General features: G+C 41.7%; 1 protein-coding gene across 1 annotated transcript in view; it reads right to left on the reverse strand.

The window, feature by feature from the left end:
* LOC119122605 (retinoic acid receptor gamma-A-like) overlaps positions 1-10,829 on the reverse strand; it is a 25,856-nt gene extending 15,027 nt beyond the window's left edge. Inside the window, exons 1-2 of the mRNA XM_037251004.1 lie at positions 10,653-10,829; positions 2,459-2,825 (exon numbers count right to left, since the gene is read on the reverse strand). Coding sequence (XP_037106899.1) covers positions 2,459-2,627 — 169 coding nt within the window. The 5' untranslated portion in view covers positions 2,628-2,825; positions 10,653-10,829. The remainder of the gene's footprint in view (positions 1-2,458; positions 2,826-10,652) is intronic.
* Between the last annotated feature and the right edge of the window lie 8,974 nt (positions 10,830-19,803).

The following is a 19,803-nucleotide window of genomic DNA, read 5'->3' on the forward strand; positions in this document are numbered from 1 at the left end:
GTCTTCATAAGTGATAAAGTACCGGGAGTGACATGTTGGAGATGTAATCACATGCTGTGAGCTACTAGCTTGGTGAAATATACGCTGCTATAGGCTCCACTGAATGACTGCAGATCAAATGATAACAGCTGCGCTGGGAACACACGCACACAGACACACACAGACACACACATGCACACACACACAAAAGGGATTGACGGGCATGTTGGGCCTGATGCCCATTTCACAGGATAGTGACACACAAACACGCTGCTCAAAATGTTTGATTTGGACAGTGCTCGAGCTACCACCTCAGTGCCGCCTTGTTCTTTTGCAGGTCCCTGTCCACTGGGAGTACTGCATTGTGGCTACAAGATTATGCAGCTGGCCGGGACATGACTTCAGGCTGACTGCAGCAGGCTTATGTGGAAGCTACACTCAGCGGGGGGACGTTCAGGTTGGTGTCAGTTACACATGGTAAATGTGGCTATTAATATCCTGGACAGTAAATTGTAGACAATTTGGGATGGCAGTCCAATGGATTTGGTTTTGAAAAAGGGAATTTGGCAGTCAAATGAATTTGGTTTTGAAAAAGGGAATTTGCAGGATAGGAATTGAGTTTTGTTAGTTGAGAGATGTCAGAAGAAAAAAAATGTCAAGTTTTGGTAAACAAGCTCATAATGATCCAAATGGATTTGTCATGTTTTGGAAACAAGCTCTTCATGTGGGACTTAAAACTGTGAAATGACTGAGTAAATCTGCATATCTGTGTAACAAACAGGCATATTGCAACTACAAAACAACTTTATCCATTCACATTTGAATTTAGATAAAATGAGAAATAACAGAATTGATTTTCTTCGTCCATGACAAGTAAATAAATAATACTGTTCCAACAAATATCTCCAACTTTGCATTTACTCCTGACTTTTGATTGGCATCCAGTAATTACGAGAGGACTGAAAAACTCCAGGAGCATGCAGCATGTTTTTCTCCACTGCTTTTGAACTCCAAAATTACCGCACGAGCCAAGGCAGATCTCATTTGTGCAAAAATTGTTGTAAGGGGTAGAAACCTTTACAACCCTTCAAACTAACACAATGCAGATGTAGTAGAATTCTGTGATGTTCAAATATGAAATAGAAAAAGCTGTTTTGATGTTTGCTCAATGAATGAGCTCAGTCACCATGCTGCAGCTAAAAACGGTTGGTACTTTTAAAAAAACAAACTAATATGTTCTCTTGTTTGCCCAAAGAGGAGCTATTGTATTTTGTACAGTCAAACAGGGCGCCTCTGTTGATTATCCCAAGCTTCAAACCCGGAGCGTCATTTCAGCTTGCTTAATACTAATATTGACAAGGATGACAGCATATTTTGGAAGCAGAAAGTGAACATGCTAATATGTCATTTTAGGGAAATCCACTCAGAGAAGATTAGGTTTGTATTACTCCATACGTGAATGTTTGGTTAAGTGGGAAAAAACCCTATAAACATGCGACACTCAACGCCATATTTAAACCAAACTTGAGATTGACAACAAACTGGGTGAACTAAGGTAAGAAAAAAAAAATCTGCTCAGCAGGTATTGGACATTTCCTCAATGCCAGTCAGCCACAATATTAGGTACACCTGCATAATGTAATGAGGTCAACAATTCTAGGTGTTTCTTCATCCTCAAAGTGAACTGCTTTGCCATTCCTGTGAGAACGTTTTCTTTGTTCTCCTTGCTTTTATGCTAATTTTAAATTTGACCTGACAATTCAAATCTGGATGATAATTAAATAAATGATGAAGCATCATTGACATTAAGGTGAAGGAAAAGCCTCAATCTCAGGCAAAGAGAATATTTCTCGATAGGCGCTTTGCACTTGTAGCATTATGGAAGGACAATAGTACCCCCTGTAGGTCAAAGGAAGTAAACTCATGCTGGATTTAAAGGCTCACCTGGATTTTTATTTATGGAGGACTGTAAAAAAAAAAAAACACATCTTAAACTCTGTACACAAACGTAAGCCTGAAAATATCTCTAAAAGATTCCTAAATCAAAAAGAATTCCAAAGTTGTTCACACAGCACAGACAGTCCACACTCAGTGTCATGTGCAAGACTGTGTGACTGAGATTAAAAATGCCAATTCTTCACACATTTTAGAAATATCGCCAGAATCTGACCTCAGATGCATTTTCTTGACGGTTATAAACATTAACTAGGATTCAAGTCGTTTTTCTTGATACATTTATGGACCCAGCCATCAATTTTCTTTATCGTTTGATCTCATTAGTGTCTCGGTTTATCTCAGCTGACTTTGGGCGCCAAGCAAATGTATGAAAAATGATTCATGTGCAGAATGGCGTGGTGTGTGCTTATTCTGCGAGGAAACATGAGGGAGGGGATAATCAACACTAAAACAAAATAAAGCAATATTTCCTATAATTTGGGACCTAGCCCTTTGTAAACACAAAGTGACTTGATGTACTTACACAATGCTGCCATCTCTTTCGGAAGGTCTGCCCCAAAGCGGCCAAAAAGGTTGCTGCTGGCCAGCAGGTCAAAGGGGGAGTGGCTCCTCATGGCATTGAAAGGGAAAGGATACATGGTGCGAGGGAAGCCCGCCATATGACGCAGTTGATGCTCCTTGTTGGTTGCCATGGTAACACTAAAAAGCTACTGCTGTGATTTTGAGCTGATTTTTCTCCACGTCTCGGTGGTCAGGGGCCGCAGAGGAAAGCGAAAGGGTCAGGTGCCATTCAGCCAGCACCTCAAGGTGTTGGCTTCTCCCAAGTTGGGATGCGGAGGCGAGACTTGTGATGGCCTCCTGGAAATCACGTGACGGCGATGGCCACTAGTCTGCAGAAGAACACGAGACAAGAACACGTTAGATGCTAAACGTTCCTCAATTGAAATACATGTAGAAAAGCACTGATGCTGCTAAAGAACAAACAAAAAAAGCGAGTGAGGAAGAAGCGGGAAAAGAAAGCCTTTCTCTCATGCTCTGCTTCGCAAATGGTGTAATGATTTCAGCCATATGATTTCAATCAGCACAACTGTATTATAAAGGGTCTCTGTGTTCCCCCTGCCAGCCTGCCAGCAACATGGGTAAAATTAACCCCTTACAACAACACACACACTAAACTAAGTCGTGCTCATCGTACCCCACAGGAAGGCCTCTGCGCTCTCGCTTTGCTCAAGGTCGCCGCGATCTCATCCCACCTTTTTCTGTCTTTTTGGGTCTCCCGCTGTGCCTCAGTGACCCGCTGGAAAAGTTATACGAGGGCTGCCCTCTCTTGTTTCTTTCTCATTCCCTTCAGTGATTTCACGAGTGGGCGGGGCTTAAGTCTCTGTGGTAGAGCTGTGGTAAATACAGCTCAGCCAAAGAATGTCTTGTTGTTTTGGGCCTGCTTCAGCTTGCGAATCAAACACTCAAACACACACACACACACACGCACGCACAAAGGGAAGGAGATCTGAATTTACAAATGTCTTCCACTAAAGAACAAAGGGATTATACTGAATCAGCCAGAATTAAAAAAAAAGGAAAAAATAGGTGGAGTGGTTGAAATGAAGAAAAATCGCTACTCGGCTGTCATTGTTATCACGGGTACACGCGGTTACACACAGCTGCTTGTCACTTGGAGAGCAACTACATCAGGTCGACTCATACCTGCTTATTAGGTAAACTGTTCCACATGCGCAGGAAACATGAACCCATACACACATGCATGTAGCTGGAAAACGCTGCTTCATTGTGAGAATGTTTCAGTTTTGCGCTTCACATTTTTAAAAGGCATAATGGCATCACTGCCGTCCAAAAACAACGCAGCGCTTGCTCTGAATCATCGACATGACCCCAGCTTGGAAAGTTTTTATAGGACTTGCTCCTCCATGAAAAAAAAGTACATCGAGTTTATACAATTGTTCATGTTGACTGGTATTTGAATGTGAAAGTTTGCATTTCAAAATGTGCCTAAATTTGCCCAAAAAATTGCAGTCATTATTTTTTTCCTTTGGCGCCATCTTGTGACACTTTAGAGATTTACAAAAAGGACAAAAATTTGCAATTAGGTGAGTTTTTAGAAAAAAAAAGGGAAGAAAAGGATTTAATGTAGTTGCACAAGTATGTTATATTTTCTTGTCACATTTGAACCAGTCAGAGGAGTAATTTCTCATCGAATAGTATTGTTTAAGCACTTTTAAACAAATATATCATAACTCACAGATATACCAAACACAGCACTGGAAATCATCATATTTCATGATCTTTAATAACACAGTGCATTAGGGTAACATTAGAATGACAAATCAGCGGTTGTCATTACAGTTAAAATTCTTTTGCTAATTCTTCCCCCGCTCTCTCACACACACACACCAAAGTCAGCGCAGTCAATGTTGTTTTTAAAGTCATATTTCCCATATTGACATATTTCTGTAACTGCTCGGCTCCGCTGCGGTTTTTCTTCACCGCGAGAGCCAGTTGGGAGAGTCCCTGCCACTATTTCCACAAAGACCTTGACTGTTTGACGATCAAAGAATGTCAAACACTGGTTTGGATAAAGTGGCCAGGTAGTTTGTGTATAATTTTTTTTCTCACCCCCCCCCCCCCTCCCAATCATGCACATGTGCAAAATGCCACATTTAACAAACATTCACACACACAGTGCTGCATATGAGAGGCACATGCAAGCACAGACATGCAGTCTGCAAGTGAATGTACACAGATGTTCTGCACATTTAACCCTTTGGGGTCAAGGACTTTTTTTTCTCCCCCTCGAAAGTCGGATGAATACAATAATTAATATAACATGGGTTCTTTGTTCGGCATCACCTGTACGTTTTCTTTTTTTATTTATACATTTCACGCTGGTTTGAAAATACGAGAGTGAAGCCAAAAGAAACTAGTAAAATGGAGTTTCAATTCAAGCGACTTTCAACACAAGAAACTATACAAATATTGATCAAAAGTGTCAAATACTTGCTTTTCCAGGCATCACCGAGAGGGTTAATCATGTTCAGGAGCAAATCATCAAGTGGAAAATTCAGCCATTACACACAAGCTGAAGCGTCATTGAAAGTTTCAATTGACCTTGCAGAATGAAGGAGGAACTAAAGGACAGATGTAGCCTTTGGGTCACTCAGGTTGACGTCGACTCTTTTACAAAATCAAACCCCAAAAAAAAGTCAAGTATGAAAGCCAGATGTGTAAAAAGATTTGCCATGAAGAGAAAAAAAAATAGTGTTGAAAGGTGAAAAAAAAAAAAAGATGGCAAAAGAGAGCATGAGGAACACAAGGGGTTCCAAGCATCTGGCTGGCCATGTGTAAGAGTGGAGTGCTATTAATTAGAGGCGCATTGGAAAGTGGATTAATAGGAGAAAGAAGGAACTGTGGTGAAACAGCATGGGGGCTACAAGAAAGCACCAGACGGAGTCGTTACCGAACGCAAACATAAAAATAAAGAAACACTTTTTTTATTTCTGCTAATAAAATCATATACGTCCAAAGCCAAGGACTGGTTTCTTTCTCGCTAATGAGTAACACCCTCCGCCCCCACGTTGCGCCTCCGGGGGGAATACACCTTGGGTAGGGCAACAAAAGTGGCGCTGTGTCTGCGGGCCTCCGGGCCTCAATGCTGCTTTTATGAGCGCAGGCTGGGTCAGGTCAGACTGGGTCACCTGGTGCCGGTTCTGCTGACACACACGCACACATTTACGTGCAAACCGGTGCTGCTTTTACCCAGACAATGAGGATTAAAAACAGGTTTAGTGTAAAAAAAAAAAAAACCTGAATGGGGCTTTCCATCCGAGCGACTTTTCCAACAAGTTGCTACATAAGTTACCATCAGTTCTGCTTATTTTCACTCCATTTCCACATCTAAACAGTTGAAATGACATAAACTTTTTCAATCACATGTTCCGCTGTTTGTGAGGCGAGTCATCTGGATCTAGTTAGCTTTTGCAAATGTGACTGGATTTTATAGTTTTTCCAAATTAGCTTATGGTTACGGTTATGAAAGACACACACACGCACACGGTCATCACTGAGAGTCACGCTGGTAACGTGTCCCAACCGCAAGTTGATTTCAAGTTTCAAGTTGATTTCATTAGTGCCCGCATTTCCACAACAAAAATCCCAAACAAGAGAAAAAAAACATTGAGCCCACATCACATCCAAACACATTTCTGGTAAAAAGACAGAAAAAGCAACACAATTGAAGTGTGTAACTTTTCATTCGTCTGCCGCAAGCTGGCCTCTCGTAGCAATTTTAAAGTTTAGTACCTTGGCCACTTTGACACGCAGACAGAAGAAGTGAACGCCTTAGCTGCCAACCCTTCAGCTTCTATGTCAGGGCTCATTAACAAACATAGAGAATGACTGGCACTGTTTATTTAAACTAAAAGATGGAGCAACTTTGAAAACTTTTCTCCCCGCCACCACACACACACACACAGACGTGTGTATTTCCCTTGCTATGATGAATACACGCCGTGCATTTCAACACATGGTCCGAAAACAAAGAAGCCGATGCCAATTCAAAACGGATCCGTGTTACAACATCTCGTCTCGTCATAAACATTGTTTGATCTTGTTAGTGTGCTGCAAGTTTGTACAAAGACTGCTCACAAAACCAAACTCTTCCACCAAATAGTGTAGGGCAGTTCTGTGGAGTTTAGCACACACTATTTACCGTTTCCATGGTCAGTATTCTTGAATTGTTCCAAAAATAACTTATGAAGCGTTTCGTGGCACCCTCCATTTTGGTTCCAACCGCAGTCGTATGGTGGGAATAGACAAACACAATCGCCACTTCTGTGTGACAAGGATGGAAAGGAAAGAATACAAAACGCACAGTTTCTCAAAACCCGTCTTCTTGTAATTTGCATGGTGGCAACACACAAAAGTAATTCGTTAATGACCGTGTCCTTTGACGACTGCAAAAAAAAAAAAAACTGTACCATGAAAAGCAGAACTAACTACCTAGCATTTTGTGGAAAAGCGGGTTTCCGACCGCTGCAATTCGAGTAAGACGATGGCATGGAGTGACACAAATGCACTTTAAAATGCTACAAAATCCTACTTTGAAATCTACTAATAAAAAATAAAACGATTCAATAATGATTGTATGAAATACAAGAATACTTTTTATTATGCAAAAACACTGGTGGAAACTTTAATGTGGCTGTCAGTGCCTCCCCAGTCATGAGCAGTTTTAGATGGACCTGAAAATAGACAAGTTTCAAAACCGAGCAACTCGTACGCCGCCAAAGAGTCCAGTTGGTTCCCCTTGATTATCTTCAACAACTTCTATCTGAAATCTTTCTGACATGCTCATACACAATTTCCTTAATCATATCTTTTATGTTCCATTTAGCGCTCAAAGCAGACCATGAAGTCAAACAATGGCAATAAACCAATTTCATGTGACTCGGGTTGAAGTAGTGGAATGGCGTTAATGGCGGAACACAGACGTGATGCTCAGCAATGCTTGGATGGTCTCCAGTGGTTATGAAGTTGAGCCGGTGGGGACAAATTCTCTGCTTCGCACTGTACAATGGTGCTCTTTATGTAGTTTGATCATGTGCTTGATTAGTACTCAATGTTAGCATATCATATGGATTACATGGTGACGGGCTTTAAAAGTGTCTACGTCCCAAAGTGTGAGAGAGCTTTGAAGCTGTGTTGTTACGAGAAAAGAACTCAATTCCTCAATATTTGTGTTTCTAGACCTTCAAGTTGTTTATTTTCACAAACATGCTTAAAGACAAAACTCTTCCAGGTTTAATCCCACCGGATTTGTTGCTCCCGTATATCACTTGGTTCTTTTGCGAGAAATTAAAGCAAAAAATGGATCTTTTTTTTTTTTCATGGTTCTAGATACTTATATAACAAACCATGCATTTTTCAACATACCGTATATTCAACGTCTGTCAGATTAAAAAAAATGTAGATAAAGCAACACTTAAAATCCAGGACCACTTTTTTAAAACCACATCTTCTTTTAGAGCCACTTAACCGCAAAAAACACAAATCAAAAATAAAAACGTTATGGAAATATCGTTTAAACGAGGGGGTGGAACCAAAAAACAAGACAATAAGCTGTAAACACACCAACCGCAACCACAATCAAATCTGCCTTATCTTAAAACACGGGCGACCGAATGGGAGATATAGCCAACATCCCACAGCACCGCAAAAAAGAGACAAAAATGCTTCCCACCACAGAGGTAATCATTCAGCTAACAATTGACACTTTTCCATTGGCAAAAGCAAGCACGACAGAGGCGTTACCATTTGGTTGCCATAAACACGTGCCCATTGCTTGAGCGCATTTCCCATTTCCAGTGCAATAATGCATTTCTTTTGAAGACAATGCACGTTAAAAACAGAGCAAACTTGTACGTGTACTTTGCAGTGTCTTTTTATTTCGTGCCCTCCCTCCTCCTGCCTCTCACTCAAAGTCAACAAGAATAGGACCCAGCTCACCTGCGAGCATCGTGACAATAAGCAGTTTATAAAATGGATGCACTGGATGTAAACCAAGGTGAGACGAGCCCCAAACATCTCAGCCTTAAACATTGCAATCATATTTTCCGTACTCCGTAAACATGTCTAGTCTAAAGATGAGGAATGTGTCAATGTGATAACTAATTGGTCATTTGGCATGTCAAAATGACTAAATATGCTGTTGTTACACTTCATTGCTTTGAAATTCACTGTTACCCTGGCAAGGACTTTGATAAATGAGCTCCACATTTTTTTTCCCCAAACACTGAATGCGACATAAATCAAGCCTTCTCCACAAAAACAGGAATACTTGAGTTTTGGAATTACACAATGTAAATGGGAATGATGTGGATGAGCGTGATGTTTTATAAAACACACAATGTTGTCATTATGTGGAGTCAAGCCTGTGGGCTGCTCAAGGTCTCGAGGTCGATGCCGGGGGTCAGCTTCTGTCGCTCCGGGCCTCGTACTACGGCCATGGGTCAGGCCTAATTGAGGCATTTGTTAGGCAGCTTTTCATTTAGCATTGAAGTGAAAAGTGAGTCTAAACTCCCCTCCCACACACACACACACACACACACACGCTCAGACGCAGTCTGCGACTCTAGATAGAAGATTAGAAGTGTGTTTAAAAGCATTTGGAGCCAGCGCTGAGCACAGAACATCCTCAGGCCACAATTGAACACACATTGTGAGCTTCTTTCAATGTACTGGCACACACAAAAAAGCAGCAATTCAAGTGACTTCCAAATCTCTGAAGCCAATTAGGCATGCATGACTCTCACAATATCTCTCTAAATAATTCCATGGACAATGTGGAATACTGTGGAGAGCAAAATATTCTTGGGTGGGTTGAGGACACTCAAGTTTCTAGTTTCTACGAATTGGACGACAAAAAACAAGAAGACAAATTCAAGTGTAGACGAGGAACTCTAAGTTAGCCTGACAGAGAATTCCTAAAGTGGTTTTGGTCTACAGGGTCATTCATGGAGATGAGATTGCAGCAGGGTTAAATAATGACATCCAACACACCCAAATCAATTTGAGCGGACACCAATAAACAGTCTAGGGAGTTTCCATGCCACAGGATTTAACTAACAACAGATGCATCCAACTTTATTTTATAGAGCGCTGAGTCGAGTTGCTCACATAGACCAGTTTACGCTTGGTTTGACGATGGCAGATGTTTGGAGACACATGAGCACAGGTATGCTCCCATGTGACATGTCCCCCCCCCCCCCTCCCCAATTTTAGGCACTTTTGAATGTGATATTTTTCCCAGTTCAGTTTAAAACCTTCAAAAACAATTCTATTTTTATGTCTTTTTACAATGTGGGACCAAAATATTTTGGGACTGAATTCAGTATATGCTATAATTTTCTCCGATCGCTAGCTTTTAATTGCTATTGTGAGTCAGCGTGTCCCAAGTGTTTACTCATAACTTTTTATGCCCCTGCTATCGACGTGATGATGAACCGATATGACGCAAATAATAAAGAGACCAGGCAGGAGGAAGCACTTAGTAGCAACTTACTCATCAATCTTGCCGTAATTATAGAACAGGGACAAAAAAGACCAAAAAAAAGGAAATAAATGCAAACTGGCAACAATTAGTTTGGTCTCGCATTGTCCACGGCAGACTATTTGATGTGGACGGAAAGTTGTTCAAGAGCTACTCAACCATTGTTATGCTAGTGGTCTCATCCATCAATTTAGTGTGATGGCAAAGAGTCTGCAACCGCTGCACCTGAAGTACTCAACCAGTGGCTGACCACATCAAAAACATATCACCGGCATCCAGCGTTGATCTTTCAGCATGGGTGAATCTAAAAGGTCGGGCCTGCGCATCCATCACCGGCGCAAAGCCGATGCGCTAACACCCGTGTAAGAGTTCATCCGCTCACATGGCGCGGCCCTCCAGCACATTGGAGTGCCGATCACTTTTCTACTTTCAATGTTTCTTTCTCTTTGCCCTGCTCTCAATTAAAGCGGTCCTCAGGAAACCCAACCCCTGCACTCGTGCAGTCCCAACAACACACAAACACAGAGCAAGAAAGAGATATCTCACTCGTGCTCTGACATGCCCGTCCGTCTTTTCTTACACATCGCTGATACACGCTCAAGTTTGAAAGGAAAATCCACATCAAGCAAAAAACAAGTCTACAAGACAAACTTACCAGATGTCTGATGGGAGGCCGGCAGTCTGCTTGCTGGTTTTTGTTCTGGGAGGGGGAGGCTACTTTTTTTTACAAGGATATAAGTCAACGCAAGAATGAGCAGACCATGAACTCAAAAGTTGTGAAGTTTCTCTCAAGCCGACGACTGACTTTAGCCTGTTGCATTCCGCCTCCCTCTCTTTTTCCCGTCTCTCTCTCTCTCCCTCTCTCTCTTGAAGTCATAGTGCGCTTTGATTCACAAACCCTGCCTCTGTCACGTGATCCAAAACTTCAAATATACAGTGCAATTTTTTTTTTTGCCAGCCACAGAATGCCCGTAGGAAGGGAGACCGGGGTCTACAAGGCTTAGGTTTCACTGAGCTGCCCACCCCCTCCCCTTTTCTCATCGCCTTTGTCTCATAGCCCGTTTTACTTTTTACCTATAGCCGTCTCACCAGAGCACACCCTTTGGTTGAATTTTGACTCGTTGGTGCTGTCCAAATATAGTCCACAGCTGACACACGCTAGCACAAATAAAACGGTCATTAGCGTACAGGCGGACACAAACACACATGGCAAACAGGGCCCGCACACCTTTGGGGGTATCAATATCAAGCCGTGGACCAGTGAATGGTGTTTACAATGCCTTGACTTAAACACGGTGGCCAGCCAATGCGGAAAGGCCGAGGGGCCCCAGAACCATTCGTGAGACACACGGGTCGGGGTATGATTGAGACCAAAAGATTGAGGCAAAGACTCATTACGCCAGAGTGGGAAGGAGCTAAGAGAAAATACGTTTTTGTGGAGCTGTGCACAATTTACTTCCATTCAAAATGACTTCTTTGTTTACTATTCTCAAATTTGGTGGACAAATAAATTCATTTATCAGCATTTATCTTCTCATGGACACAGAGTAAGCCTAACTCACAAAGTGAAGGAGCGAGGTGTGTTCTTTTGTGCAAATGCGTATTGGAAGGACAGCTATGACTAAAAAACAACTTTTCATTGGTTGCTTGGACCGTACATGAAGGGTAGCACATCGTAAAGTGGACTATCTGGTCACATGGCTATTTGTTAAGAATTCCTTTTGTTAGAAATTCTTCATGAAAATTCATATGCTTTGATATCATGAAAAGCCAACACCATTTTCATGAATTTCAAACACTTGTGGGAATCCTCCTTTGGAGCACATCTGCATAAAATATTCATATGAATGCCAATCCAGTGAGGCTTTCATATGACAAAGAGCATAGGAAATTGGCTAACTGAGCCACACGTAGTCAAAAAGGAGAATTGTCTGCAAAATATTCAATAGATTGCACATTTACAGTACAAACACATCATGATAATACACAATATTGCTATGAGTACATTAGACTATTCAAAAATCAAGCTACCATGACCCTTTCCCATCTTGCCAAGACTGCCTTAATGGTTTCACCAGCTAAAATGAGTTCATGCGTACTCTTCTTTCTTGTGCTTCTGGAGGTTCCTAAGAGGATCAAACCAGTAACTGGAATCATTAAATGTCGCCCCATGATGAGATCAAACCCGACCAGTGGGCCCTTGAGGGTTCCCGCTACCTGCCTTCTTCATGTCACAGACAAAAGTGTCTGCTCCTGTCTGACTAAACGCTCACAGCTTGGCCACAGCCGGTCAATAAAAAAACGATATGCTGTGGAGTGTGTGTTCTTTATAATCTGCTTCATTGGCTTTGGAAAGATGTTATCACAGTATCTGTCCATTAAAGTCAATAGATTGGCTGATGCAGTTAGTCGTGAAGAAAATAAAAAAAACTGGATACAATCTTAATTGATGCAATAAGACAGAGACAGCTACTTAACTTTATGTTTGTTCACTGTATGCCCCTTCTTCTTGCTCTGTGGGTAAATTAAGCGGAGGAGCCGGTGGGCCACAAGCAGTCCTTCGTACCGTGGAGAGTCTCTCAAGCTGTGCTTCAGCTCAGTGGCGGTATGTAGACACCAGTTTTGTCTTGAAAGGTTTTTCTGTGCTCCCTGACCAAATGAAACTGCATGGTGCCTTTTGACTACACAGCACAAGCACCGACACTTCTTCCATCCTTGAAATGCAGCTTCCTTTTAGACATCATTACCTTTGTTTTCCTTGACAAATTGGAGTGCTTTTACACTTCAATGGGATGATGCTTAGGGAAATTGCAAAGCCTTTTTATATATACATATATTTATCTTATACAGAATAAATAAAAATGCCTTCCATCGAAGTGAGAGGGCTTTTCAATTGTAACGTGTGCTTTATCTTTTGCACAGATTTCAAGTCTCAGAAAATCTCCATGTCCCATGATTCCAAACAACCTGTATTGTCTAGGAATCACGTCTTTGATAAGGCCACCTCCATTTAAAACGTAGAGTACGTGCGGTGGGTGTGTCGGGATTTTGGATGGGAGAATATACATACGTGAAAAGGGCGTAAGTTCAGACGCTTACAAAAGAAATCACGCATGGACGGGAGAATCAGGCCCGAAATGCTTATTCTCATGTGTCACTGACACAAAGTTGGCCATCAGTAAACTATAACAAACCATCGGGAACGCAGTCATATGGTTCTGTCATATTTAATGCTGACATAAATAAATTTAAGCCATGTGTAGGAAAATGAATATGTGGAAGGTTTAAACACAGGCTCAGACAAAGATCTCAAACACAACGCAGATGGATAGATGTACCAAAAGCACTTTTGTACTTACCTTACCGCAAAAGAAAATGACGCAACAATGCCAAATGGGCAAAGGGCAGTGCCCCAATGGATCCACCGGATGGCGCTGTATTTCTTTCCAATATGTATTTCATGTTTAATACAGAATAACGATTTAACGGTAACATCATGTGCCTCATAAGTCTCATATCCCTAATAGTTTCTTTTACATTTATACCAACAACAATAATTAAGTTGCAAACAAGGCCGATTTTCTAAAGATGGCCGTGATGATGTCAGCATTTAGTTGTCCTCTGATTGGTTGTTACTTCATGATAGCTAGAGAAAGTTTCCTTTTTTAAAATAATGTAAAAATAAACTAACTGCATTGAAATTATGGGAAAAGTAATTTTCAGCGCAGCCATTTTCTGCGCACAGTATGCATGTGGTGGCCATGCCACAGTGGCTTACTGTGGTTTTTGTGAATGCACACACAGCATGCACTGGCGCAATGATTCTCTTGCAGCTTGAAAATACTCCAATAATAGATACAGTTGGGTCTTAAATCTGCACAATTTTCTTGCATAGAAATATATATGGAGCCCAGTACTGGGTTACGGGTCCGACCACACTTCTAAGTGAGCGCGTCAGTGCAGGAGGTGTAAGGTTACTATTGTTTGTGTTTCTGTGTCAGTGAAATATGCCAAGAGCAGGCCAGTGTGTTACTCCTGGCTGGGTGTGAAAGAAGCAATTTGTGTATGACTCAATGTTAAACAAAAACAAAAGTTATGACACGTAGCCACATCTGGGAAATAAAACACTCAGCATGAGACAGTTTCTTGGTTATTAAGGCCTTGACCGAATGATTGGAAAAAAAGAACAACAAAATGAGAATCCGTGGGTGCTAAACTATGAATATCTCGGAGTCGACTGTAATTTTTAGTTGTAATATCACTAATCACCACTAGATGGCAGACATGTCTTACACCGGGTCTTATACTTTCCTATTCATGAGTAGAAGTAATATTTATTTGCGGATTTGGAATGAGTAGTTTGCACACATGCAAGTATTTTGTCCACATTTAAATTAGCATTAGTCATATAGCTGGTTAGGACGTGCGCAGCATTGACTGAAAAATGGTGGAACCTTCAGCATTAAAGTTACCCATCGCTTATATAGATGAACAACAAAGTGTAGAGAACAAAGAAATGGAGTAGCAAATCCGAAGAGGAAAAAGAGGGGCGCTTTTAACTTTCTGGAGAACTGGAAAAGGGGCCCTTTTTGGCAGCGTGCAGTGGAGAAACCGCAGAATGGTGCGACGCTAGAGTTAAGGGTTGAAGGAGGCAGGGGGGTGGAGGGGGGGTAGAGAACAGGGAAGCAGGGTAGCGTGGAGAGGAGGCAAAAGAAAAGAAAGACAGGAGAAAAGGGGTGGGGGGGTATTCAGACGGCAGGTTTTAATCAGCAACAGGCTGCTGGTAATGAGATCACTACCCCGCTGCTCTCGGATGGATGTCATGTGAAGCTGTGCGATGCCCAGAGAGGCATGCCGAGGATGACAGGCATGCATGACAAGCCCGCAAGCCGACTCGGACACGCGCTAACATACGAGCGCACAACAGGGCTACAAAGGAGGGGTTGAATTGGTATCAAGTCTAGCATATGTGTAGGGGGCAATAAAGTAAGACCAGAAAGTGCACAAAGAACCTTTAACACACCAAATCTCCCTGCTGTTTTTTGGCTCCTTTTATTTCTAACAAGCAAAAGAGCTGACACAAACATAATCACACCCACACATTCGCCATAAACACTTTTCGGGTCCCGGGGCTCCTTTATGTCTCGTCCTCTAAAACGGCCAAACATGGCTACACACAAAGAACATACTGTACCGGCAGGCAAATGTTGGCGAGACGTGCGGGCGAAAAAATAGACCGAAAACGAAGGGGGGTGGGGACGAGGTAAACGAGGGAGCGAAAAGGAAACGAGTGACACTCTGGGTAGCCATTTTGGGGTTAGCAAGTTTACCTCACATTGCGAAATGAAAGGGGTCCTTTCAGTGAAGACTGGAGGCAAAAATCACAGTAAATCATAGGCGCACATGGAAATACAAACGAGCTCAAATGAATATTAAAGCACCAAAGCGTATTTGTTGTTTCTGTGTGGGTGAAAAGGGCGTACATGTGCATCCAATGAACACTGAATAGCTCTTCCCGTACAAATGTTCCCCAAAATTCAACCATGATGTCACCATGAACCTGTTGTGAACTCAACACTGTCAACTACCATTACCGTCTCATCCCTCCTCCCAACTCCCCCTCCACCGCACTACCTCTCCGTCCCCATCTTGTTTTCGGCCTTCCGCTCTTCATCTTTCGCCATGCAACATTGTCTGGATGCATTTTTCTTTCTTTTTCAACACAAACAGGCGCATGTGCTCCCCCTCCCTCGTAACACCCCCCTCCCACCCCCTCCCAACCACCACCAAACCGCTCACAGCCATTTGGACTGTCTCTACTCTAACAGGGACAGTTTTAATCAGAACAAGCTGGCATATTTTGGCCAGGACCTGCACTTATGGTAATTCAATCAGAACGAGAGGGAAAAGAGGGGGGTAGTGTAAAGGGGCACATAGAGGGTAGAAGAGTGTGAGACGGGGAAATAAGAAAAAACAGAGGGAGGAAAAATGGAGACAGTGGGTGGATTGGAGGTTGGGGTGATTAGAGAAGTTTGATCCACATATGGGAATGATCGTCTCATTACGGCAAATACGTCGAAGTGTTGCCGCCTGGGGGACAGCGACTGATTGGAGGGGCACACCATGACAAAAATCAGATGATTGGATGAGAGAGAAATCATGACGGGTAATTGGAGGAGGAGAAGGACATGAAGACTGGTAGTTCCTAACAAGGAATTTTCCAAATTGAGGTCTTGGAAATTTTGAAGGCTTCCTGCCTGGCGCTGAAGGCCATTTCAGCACGCGCCGCATCTCCTCACATGGACAGGAAGCATTTAGATGGTCACTACGTCATTTTGCTCAAAGGCTCCATTATGGGTAATGTGTTAAACAGTATTCTTATCTTCACAACAGAACTCATAAAGTACAACTTGTGAAACTATCTACATTTTCAAATATTATTAAACACTCAGGGGCCGTGGCCTGTATACAGCAAAACAATATATTTTGTTTCTTGATCGTTGCACTTGCTGAAAAAGTACAGGTAAGCCAGAAATGGCTAGTGACTGACTGGTGACCCACATGCGTACAAACACTCTGTATACACTCTGCACAGGAAACACCTGGCAATGACGTGTACATTCTGTTTGTTTTTTGTTTTTAATTCCAACAGGTTGTCTTTTTAAAGATTTATTAGCTCAATTTGGGATGTGGGCGAATGCAGCCCTTGAGGGCCACAGTCTGCTTGTTTTATTGTCTCCATTTTCATGGACTTCAAGAGGCTACTGAGGATTTGGTTTGTTTAGATCAGGGGTGAGCAAACCGGCAAGGGACCGCATAGAGAAAAAATTGACATTCTTCACTGTTTGGACCGTGGGCCCTTTTGGATGTGCTGTATTTTTGTTGTGCTCTTGTTCCTCCCTGCCTGAGAGTGATGCTGCTAGCTTCGGTCCCTCATCAGTGGTGATAGCTGATTGGTGAGAATCCAAATTCAGTTCTATTTAATGCAAGACTAATCACATGAAGGAATGAAAATATTGGGAACAACACATGACGTGATGCCACGTCGAACACTGCATGACAGAGTTGAAGTCGTGCACAAAAATGAAGAATGATTCAAACTGTAAGGTTTTGCATAAAGTTACAGTGAATGAATAATAGATGGTTCCCCCCTGCAGCTTCACCAAATATTAGAATTCCCTATCACCCTTTTGGGACAAAAGTAGATCTGTCAAAATGCTGCAATGTGGCGCTTCCCTCTCGGGATAATATGGCACCTCATCACAAGAGGCTGCCTGTCAACAGATGTCAGCATATTTTAACTACCTAGTGGGAAAGTCTGTTTGCCTGCCTGAAACATTTTTTATTTTATTTTATTGAGAGCAAACAAGGACATCAGGCATTAAATATGCTGCAGTCACACTACTATTTTTTTTTTGCATGAGACTAATGTCCTCATGACCAACAGGCCTCAAAAGCAGTAAAAGCACATTTAAAAAAATGTTCACTGTTTTATTGTAACCATCTGTTCAATACATTCTCTTCATATTTCCTTCAGCATGCTAAATATACACTCACAAATCACAACATTGGGTACTATTGCCCAATCTAATAAGATCCAAAACAACGTTTTTTTTTTATTGACATAGCGGTTAAGCAAATTTAGTATTTATTATTGGAGTGATAGAACTACAATATATCATACGAAGCAATGAATCTTAGGGCCACATAATTTGGCTACGCAAGGTCCTGAACAAAGATCCTATTTTTAAAAAAGCCCATTTACTTATTAACTGCAGAAATATCTCTAAATGATGGGGGGGGATGCATAAAGAGATTTTTTTTGTTATACATTTGTGTTTATACATTTATTAGCGTGTGTCAAATGCTACATTACTCACAACCAAGCTTTAAGTATGTGCCACCTCACAAGGCCTATACTTTCTTGAAACATCAGACTGCTGGCCAATATTTGACTTGCTCTCAGAGAGCCTCATGATCATAAGAACACTTCTAATAGTCCCTCAGGGGAATACCTTAAAACCTATTTCTCCATCATGTGTGATGAACCTGCAATCCAAGCAAGCAAACAATGTGCCTCAAAGTAATGTAACAAGCATGCATTGTTAGAACGTGCCAGTGACATGCGTATGACCCTTTTTTATAGGAATGATCACATTTTCATCTGTAATGACAAACAGACGAAAAAACGTATGTGAGGCCAAGTTAACGATACACCTCAAACAAGCACACACTGACACCTTGTGGACTTAAATTGAAATGACACATTTGGGCATTTTGTGAACTTGCAGTGTCTTAATTTAACCACACAGAGGCGCTGCTGTTTCACTATTGCATCGGGAAAAAATGTCAGCTTTGGGTTTACAGTTTTGACAGGTAATTTTCAGGAAACCATTCATTCTGCCACAAGTTAAGTTACTTTTGCTAAATATAATATGAATATTAGTGAATACGTTTGATAGAAATGAAACGGTCACAGCAGCCTTTACACATAAACACTTACGCTTTATAAATATAGTACAACCCACAAAGTACAAACAAAAACAAGAAGCAGCATTGGGATGAAATTGAAATGAAAGCAAATCTACTTATAACAAGAAAAGCAGGATTAGGATGTTGCATGTTGGGATTGGTAATTAATGAATATTGTCTCAACAGACAAGGCTTCAGGATTTTCTCCCTCAGGGCTAAAGGGGTGTTTGTGAAAATGAATGTATTTAAAATATGAACTAAAATGCTGGATGAACCATATGGGTTTACTCCGATTTCTAATGGGGCTATAGCACCCCCTAGCCCTGCACCATCTCGGAGTCGAAAACTGCTACGGTAAAATTTGTACAATGACTGCTAAATCCATCCATCCATTCATTTTCTATCCCGCTTGTCCCAATTTAAAATATTGGCAGCAATATGACCTATATATGTAGTATAAATAAACCCAATTAGTGGATGATTTTTTTAATTTGAAATACCATTATGTCAGGGTGTCCATTATGGCCCAATAACGTTGGAGTGACCTTTAAACCTATTTTTTAAAATGACCACATTCTTGATAGACTTCATCTATCAAGAATACATTCGAGCAGTTGAAAATAACATCACGCTTTGATACAGCCAGGCCATAAAATATGACCCACATTCAATCTCGATACGCCTGCCGCCAAAGGGCAGGGTTTTCATCTTTTATTCTTTTTTTTTTCATGCGACGAGCCCACAATTCTGAGCACATTTGGTCGGTTTTTTTTCTTTTTTTTTTCCTTTCTTCTTCAGCTCATGTTTCCGCAAGCAGCTTGTGACCTACATTCGGGCGGTCTCAGCCAATCTTGTGCTGATAGCTTGGCTGTGTGCAAACACAATCTGCAGAGAGCAGGAACGTGAGGCGGGTGGGGGAGGGGCAGGGGAAGTCACGCTGAGCACCGCCCACAACGCACGTGCAGAGTGTGACGAAGAGAGATCGTCCAAATGCAAACACACCGCTCACTCTCCCAATCTGCGGCGGAGTGTTTGAGCACGGGAGGAATGCACGCAAGGCTGGAAGACATCCGCATTCACTGAAGTATTCAACACATTCATAAACCATTTGAGACTGTTTTGGTGTGTGCTAATTTGACTTTTGTCACCTGTCCTTATTATTATACGACACAAGGGCATCGCATTGTTTCTAACTGAGTGAAAAGTGCTTTTTGCTAAAGAGCCAGTGACTCTAATTACCAGAGACACATTTCTTGTGTGTTTTAAAATCCTCAGCTCATAAAAAGGATTCAAATTTTCTGACTAAAGAAATCAAATTTGATCCTTTGCCACAG

Source organism: Syngnathus acus, chromosome 5, assembly GCF_901709675.1.
Source record: "Syngnathus acus chromosome 5, fSynAcu1.2, whole genome shotgun sequence".
Classification (NCBI taxonomy): domain Eukaryota; kingdom Metazoa; phylum Chordata; class Actinopteri; order Syngnathiformes; family Syngnathidae; genus Syngnathus; species Syngnathus acus.